General features: G+C 33.5%; 2 protein-coding genes across 6 annotated transcripts in view; one reads left to right on the forward strand and one right to left on the reverse strand.

Moving 5' to 3' along the window:
• Window positions 1–7,500, reverse strand: part of LOC137971978 (fibroblast growth factor receptor 4-like) — a 72,913-nt gene that overhangs the window by 64,800 nt on the left and 613 nt on the right. For 2 of the 5 annotated variants that reach the window (XM_068818736.1, XM_068818741.1), the window contains exon 1: window positions 7,061–7,500. This exon is cut by the window's right edge. In XM_068818736.1, the coding sequence (XP_068674837.1) occupies window positions 7,061–7,153 (93 nt within the window). In that variant the 5' untranslated portion in view covers window positions 7,154–7,500. Of the gene's footprint in view, window positions 1–370; window positions 483–6,581; window positions 7,015–7,060 lie in introns of those variants that run through there. The other 3 variants (XM_068818739.1, XM_068818740.1, XM_068818745.1) reach the window with 3 other exon arrangements.
• LOC137971984 (uncharacterized) lies at window positions 5,058–6,528 on the forward strand. Its single transcript, XM_068818767.1, has one exon. It carries the CDS (start codon window positions 5,123–5,125, stop codon window positions 6,194–6,196), a length of 1,074 nt encoding a protein of 357 aa, XP_068674868.1. The 5' UTR covers window positions 5,058–5,122; the 3' UTR covers window positions 6,197–6,528.

Consider the following 7,500-nt stretch of genomic DNA (forward strand, 5'->3'; position numbering starts at 1 on the left):
GGATCTGGAGTCAAAATAAAACCGACCAAAACACAATCAGGTGGATTTCTCGGAACTCTGTTAGCTAGCATTGGAATTCCTTTGGCTTTGGATCTTGTGAAAAAGATGACTGGAAAAGGAGCACCGAGGAAAGGTATACCACCTTGGTTTAAAAATGGTAATGGAGCACCAAGAATTGGAATGCCCCCTCCATTTTACAGTTATCCACCATATGTGACTGGTAATGGTAAAAAAGGGACTACTATTGGGAAAAAACTCGCCATTCAATTCAATCCCAATCATAGGAGACATATTGTGAAACCAAAATTTCACAAAAACACCCCTTTGAGTAACCACGATCTAATGAAATGGTGCAAATATTTGAATATACCGATCAATGATGTACTGTCAAGAGATGAAAATGTTCCACATAACCATAAACAGGCGTTATTCATCTACAATCTTGAACCAGCTTATATGTCAGGATCTCACTGGGTAGCCACCTATGTTAAGGATAACGTAATAAATTATTTTGATTCCTTTGGTATGCCTCCATTCCAAGAGATTGTAAATCATGCCAAAAAGAAAAATTTGACTTTGTTGCATCACAATAATCATATACAAAACATACAAACAACAACTTGTGGGTATTTCTGTCTCTTCTTCTTAAATGAAATGAATAAGGGTAATTCGTATTATGATTTATTACAAGTGTTCGACACAAATGATACAATGAAAAATGAGAGATTTATCGAACATTATTTCAGAAATATCTAACATATATATTATGAAATCATATTGTGTTAAGCAGAAGAAGGTCACTGAATGTACTGAGCCTTCAGGTTACAAAACAACTAAAAATGGCAGACTAATGTTTTTTTGCACTTGTGCTGAATGCGGCATTAAAAAGACCAAATTTGTTAAAAAACAGGGAAACTAAATAGCCTGTCAGAGATGGCAGGCAAAGGGATCATGTCAGATTTAGCAAACACTGGAACTGAATTGTTCCTAACAAAAGGTGTACCTTATCTTGGCAAAAAAGCAGTTGAAATGGGTAGATATTATGGTTCCGAATTAATGAGAGACCCGAAATTGCAGAAAAAAGCAATTGATTATGGTTTGAGAAAAATGAATCCTCTCATACATAAAGTTGGATCTGAAGCTCTCGATCAATTGTCAACAAAAATAAGACCGAATAAAAAATACACAACAAACAGAAACGATCTTGATGGTGGCGCTCTTGATATTCAAAAAAAATTAGCAGAGTTAGGAGAATTACATTTGAGGACTCCAACGGGTAAAAAATATAATTATTGTGGACCTGGTACAAAACTAGAAGACAGATTAGCTTCAAATGATCCAAAATATAGAGATCCAATAAATAAATTAGATGCTGTTTGTCAGCAACATGATATAGCATACAGTGAAGCTGGAGACGATCTGGCTAAAAAGCATGCAGCTGATAAAATTATGGAAGATAGTATAAAAGCAATACCATTCAATCAAAGACCTTGGTTTGCTACACCAACAATGTATGCCATTAACACAAAAAGAAAGCTTGGTCTTGGTGGTCCAAAAAACGGAAAAAGCCGTCGAGTGAAGAAAACTGGCAAGAAAAATTAGCAGATGAATTACATGCATCCATAAGACGCAACTTTACTCGGCGGCGTGTAATCACAAATCATATTGATGAAATATGGGCAAGTGATCTAGTTGAAATGCAACAGTTCAGCAAATGGAATAAAGGTTATCGGTATCTTCTTATGGTCATTGATGTTTTCAGCAAATACGGTTGGATCGTACCATTGAAGGATAAGAAAGGTGAATCTGTCACTGAAGCATTCAAAACAATATTCAAGGAAGGGAGAAAACCACAATATTTATGGGTTGATAAAGGCAAAGAGTTCTATAACAAACATTTGAAGGACTTGTTAGACAAAAATGGGATACTTATGTATTCAACCGAAAATGAGGAGAAATCCTCGGTGGTTGAAAGGTGGAATAGAACAATTAAATCCAAAATGTGGAAACAGTTCACTGTTCAAGGTAATACACAGTATTTAGATATGTTGCCAAAACTAGTAAAACAGTACAACAACACAAAACATTCAAGCATAAAGATGACACCTGTTGAAGCTAGCAAAAAGAGCACACTGTTGTACAGTGCACACTGTGATTGCTACTTTGTAGCCAAAAATATTTAATTGTTTCTGGCTATGTTTAAACGCACTCAAAAACATTTAAAAATAAAATATATAGTTAATTATATAAATGGAGTTGCAAAAGACCAATTACAAAAACAATGAACTAAATATAGACATTAATTGTTACATCGACAAAAAAGACCAAATATGGTTCCGCGGCAAAGAAATAGCTTTGATACTGAACTATAAAAATACACAAAAAGCGATCAGAGATCAAGTGCATGAAGACGACAAAAAATTGATAGACTTAAAAATCAAGCCAAAATCAGGGGTGAACGAAACGTTCCCCCCCTTAAAAAGCCCCGAAGGTGGCATAATTAAGTGCTTTTACGCAAAATCTATATTCATCAATGAATCAGGATTTTATTCTCTCATTCTTTCTTCCAAACAACCTGTAGCAAGAGAATTCAAACATTGGGTAACCAACAAAGTTTTACCATCAATCAGAAAGAAAGGATATTACAACATGAAAAGCAAAAAATTAATGATTGAAAGTGAATATGACTTGCATTGCAAAGTCGTGCAATTTATAAGATACAAATAACCCGAAAAAGCTTTAATGATCGCTGGTCTAGGTGAAAACCAAAAATCGCCTTTAATACGCTCAACATCATGGAAAAAAGGTTACATGTCAGGACAATGCGATCTCATGCTGTTAAACCCAACAAGTAAACACAATTCTTTATGCATTGAATTTAAAAGCCCGACAGGTTCATACAATGTGTCTGAGAAACAACTTCATATGAAAAAGATGTATGAAACGAACAAATGTAAGTATCTTATGAGCAATTATTATGATGATGTTATATTTGAAGTCATTAAACATATGGAAGAAAGTAACAACTATATTGAACGCATATGTAGAAAAAATATCTAAACAATAGTATATAAATGTCGGAAAAAACTGCTATGGAACATATCACTGAAGTATTGTTTTCACCCAAAGAATCATTTCCTCCCGATTATATAGTGAATGATGACATCACTGAACATGAAAATGAAAAGATCAGAAAAATGGCTAAAGAATTAGGACACAAATACAGGACAGATTTCAACGCAACACATTTAAAATAATATATAGTTGTATTATTATGGAGAATCAAGAAGCGAAAAAAGATAGAGGTAGACCAAGATTCTACACCGATGAAGAGAGAAAACAACGAAAAACCGATTACATGCTTCACAAAGCTTGGTTCTGTGTTATTTGCAATAACGGTAAGAATTATACTCTAGCAGGAAAACATTGCCATTTGCACACAAAAAAACATTATCGCAATGCTTTGGCACACAATTTACAAAAAGAAACAAAATAAACCATTCACACGATCAATTTTCGATAGTTCAAATCATTCATTATCTGGATGTTTCGAATTTCTGCGCCGTTTTAAACGCGCATCTAAAGACACTTAAAAAAATATTATCTATAGATAATATATAGAATGAGAAATATTATAACACACAACAGTATGAACAAGAGTGATCTGAAAAAACTCAGTAAATCGGAACTTATCAAATTGCTGCTAAAGCAAGAGAAGAAAAAGCCTGAAATCATTGTAGTAGATGATACTAAACCAGTGTCAATCGCAGCACCAAGAATCAAAAAGCCAGCTGTTACGCCAAGAAAAAGTGTAAAAGAACTTGTTGACTATTTTGAGAGACAGAGACTGCCGGCTCCTCCTTCTGAATGGTTACAAGAAATAGAACAATTAAACAGGCCAGTTCCAGCGCCTAGAACTAAAAAACCAGTTACAGCACCTAGAACTAAGATTGAGCAAACAGCGAAAGCATTAAAAGGTCACACAAAGTCTTTTGAGATAAATATCAAAAACAACAAAGACCCACTTATGCAACTGCAAAATACAAGAAAGGCTGTTGCTAACCATATTGAAAACATATCAATATCAATTGATGTGGTAAAATACGAACCAATGAAAGGATCATCATACATTAAACTACCACATGAACTCAGAAACAGTTCTCAAAGTTTAATAAACATAAAAAACAGTGACAATGAATGTTTTAGATGGTGTCATATTCGACATCTTAATCCTCAAGACAGAAATCCTCAAAGAATAAAAAAATCAGATAAAGCATTCATTGAAAACTTAAATTATTCAGGAATTGAATTTCCAGTGACTACCAAACAGTACAACAAAATAGAAAAACATAATGAGATCAACATCAATGTATTTGGTTATGAAGAAAAACAAAAATATCCCATTTATGTATCAAAAGAAAAGTATGAAGATTGTATGAATCTGCTTCTTATAACAGAAAATGAAAACAAGCACTATGTATTAATCAAAGATTTCAACAAGTTTATGTACAATCAAACAAAGCACAAATAGAGGAAACATTTTTGCATGCATTGTCTTCAGTGTTTCAGTTCTGAAAGAGTATTAACTGATCATAAAGAAAACTGTATCCAAGTGAATGGCACACAAGCGATTAAAATGCCAACAAAAGACGATAACATACTAAAATTCAATAATTTCCATAAACAACTACCAGTTCCATTTGCAATATATGCAGACTTCGAAGCCATAACTGAAAAAATACATGGATGTCAACCCAATAATGACAAATCATTCACTGAAGCTTATCAGAAGCATACAGACTGTGGTTATGGATACAAGGTTGTTTGTTGTTATGATGATAAATACACGAAACCAGTACAAATTTACAGAGGTGAAAAAGCCGTTTACAAATTTATGGAAGCTATGCTGAATGAAGTCAAATATTGTAAGAAGGTTATGAAAAAATATTTCAATAAACCATTAAGAATGACTAAAGATGATGAAGAAAAATTCCAAAAAGCTGATAAATGCCATATATGTGAGAAAGAATACAATGAAACTGATGTAAGAGTAAGAGATCACTGCCATGTGACTGGTCAGTACAGAGGATCCGCTCATCAAGATTGTAATCTTAACTTTAGAATGACTGATAAAATTCCAGTAATATTTCACAATCTGCGTGGGTATGACAGTCATTTTATAATGCAAGAGATTGGTGAAATAGTCAAAGAGCATAAATACACAAATAAGAAAGGTGAAAAGTGCCAAATGAATATCAATGCCATACCAAACAACATGGAAAAGTATATGGCTTTCATGCTTGGCAATCATCTGACCTTTATTGATAGTTTTCAATTTATGAGCTCAAGTCTTGATAAACTGGTGAGCAACCTACCAAAAGAAGCATTAATATATACTTCTCAAAAATTCAAAGGTAAAGAGCTTAATTTAATGTCTCAAAAAGGAGTATATCCATACGACTTCATGGATAGCTTTGATAAATTCAATGAAAAGTTACCACCAAAAGAAGAATTTTACAGTATATTGAATGATGAACATATAAGTGATGAAGACTATACACATGCCCAGAATGCGTGGAATACATTCTCTCTCAAAAATATGGGTGAGTACCATGACTTATATCTCAAATCTGACATACTTCTGTTAGCTGATGTATTCGAAAACTTTCGAAAGACCTGTCTGCAATACTATAAACTTGATCCATGTCATTATTTTACATCTCCTGGTTTGTCATGGGATGCTATGCTAAAAATGACTGATATCAAATTAGAGCTTATGACTGATATTGATATGTTTCAATTCATCGAAAAGGGCATGCGAGGCGGAACAAGCTATATCGCAAACCGATATGGTAAAGCTAATAATAAATACATGAAAACATATGATGAAAAGGCGCCCTCAAAATATATCATGTATTTAGATGCTAACAATCTTTATGGTTGGGCAATGAGTCAATATTTACCAACTGGCGGTTTCAAATGGATGACTGAAAAACAGATAGACAATATAGACTTAGCCAAGTACACAGAAGATAGCAATCAAGGTTTAATACTAGAAGTCGACCTATCATATCCAAAAGAACTACATGATTTGCATAATGACTACCCACTAGCACCTGAAAAAATTAAAGTCAACAAAGATATGCTTTCTAATTATTGCCAAGAAAAGGCCGATTTAATGTATCAACTGGTTTAGTTCATAAACTGATACCTACATTAAGCAATAGAGAAAAATACGTACTCCATTACAGAAACCTTCAATTATACACAGATCTTGGTTTAAAAATAACTAAAGTCCATCGAGTGTTGGAATTCAATCAGTCACCATGGTTGAAAGAATACATTGATTTCAACACACAGAAGAGAGCCAATGCCAAAAATGCTTTTGCGAAAGACTTCTTCAAGCTTATGAATAACAGTGTATTTGGCAAAACAATGGAAAACATTAGAAAAAGAGTAGATGTCAGATTAGTGACGGATGAAAACAAACTATTAAAAATGGCTGCTAAACCAACATACGTTAGCAGCAAGATCTTTAATGAAAATTTAGTAGCTGTTCATAAGATCAAAGAAACACTAACCTTAAACAGACCGGCATATGTGGGTATGTGTATCCTAGATCTAAGCAAGACGCTTATGTATGATTTCCACTAAAATTATATCAAACAAAAGTACGGCAGTGAAGCCAAATTATTATTCACAGACACAGACAGCTTGACCTACGAAATTGAAGCTGATGATGTGTATCAAGACTTTTGGAATGATAAAGACAAATTCGACAACAGTGATTATCCACAAGATTCACAATATTTCAACACGTCAAATAAAAAAGTAATCGGTAAATTCAAAGATGAAGCGTCAGGCATACCGATAACCGAATTAGTCGGATTAAGATCGAAAATGTATAGCTATATGAAAGACAACCAAAAAGGAGGAAAGACCGCTAAAGGAATCAAAAAGAATATTATAAAAAATGACATCAAACATGAAAATTATAAAGAGGTTCTATTTAATAACAAGCAAATGTATCATACAATGAAAACAATCCGAAGCAACTTACATCAACTTGGAAGCTATGAGTTGAATAAAGTGTCATTGTCCTGCTTCGATGATAAGCGCTATATTCACAACAATGGTGTGGCAAGTTATGCATACGGACATTATAAAATCTAAAAGGTTGGCTGCTGACTTCACGCTATGGTGATTGTTTCCGTTTCACTTACTTATGCATGCAACTTCACAAAATAATTTCACAAATTTGAAAAGTTTCACTGAAATATTTTACAATTGTGAAGTAAAAATGTGAAGCTTGTGGTTGGTTAAAAATCATGGGGAAACCCCCTTTCTTTATTTCCGAGAATGTCATGCTTTGTGATTTTTCTAAGAAAGTCACGCATTTAAAATAACATATAGATTTCCAAAATATGAGATCAAAAATACGAGACCAAAAGTTGGAAGCCATTATATGGAAAGTAGTATGGAGTTGGGTTGGTACGAGAA

This window comes from Montipora foliosa, chromosome 9, assembly GCF_036669935.1.
Source record: "Montipora foliosa isolate CH-2021 chromosome 9, ASM3666993v2, whole genome shotgun sequence".
Classification (NCBI taxonomy): Eukaryota; Metazoa; Cnidaria; class Anthozoa; order Scleractinia; family Acroporidae; genus Montipora; species Montipora foliosa.

What these genes read in the sequence shown, in the direction of transcription:
- LOC137971984 (XM_068818767.1), top strand. Translation starts at nt 5,123, where the DNA reads ATGACTGATAAAATTCCAGTAATATTTCACAATCTGCGTGGGTATGAC.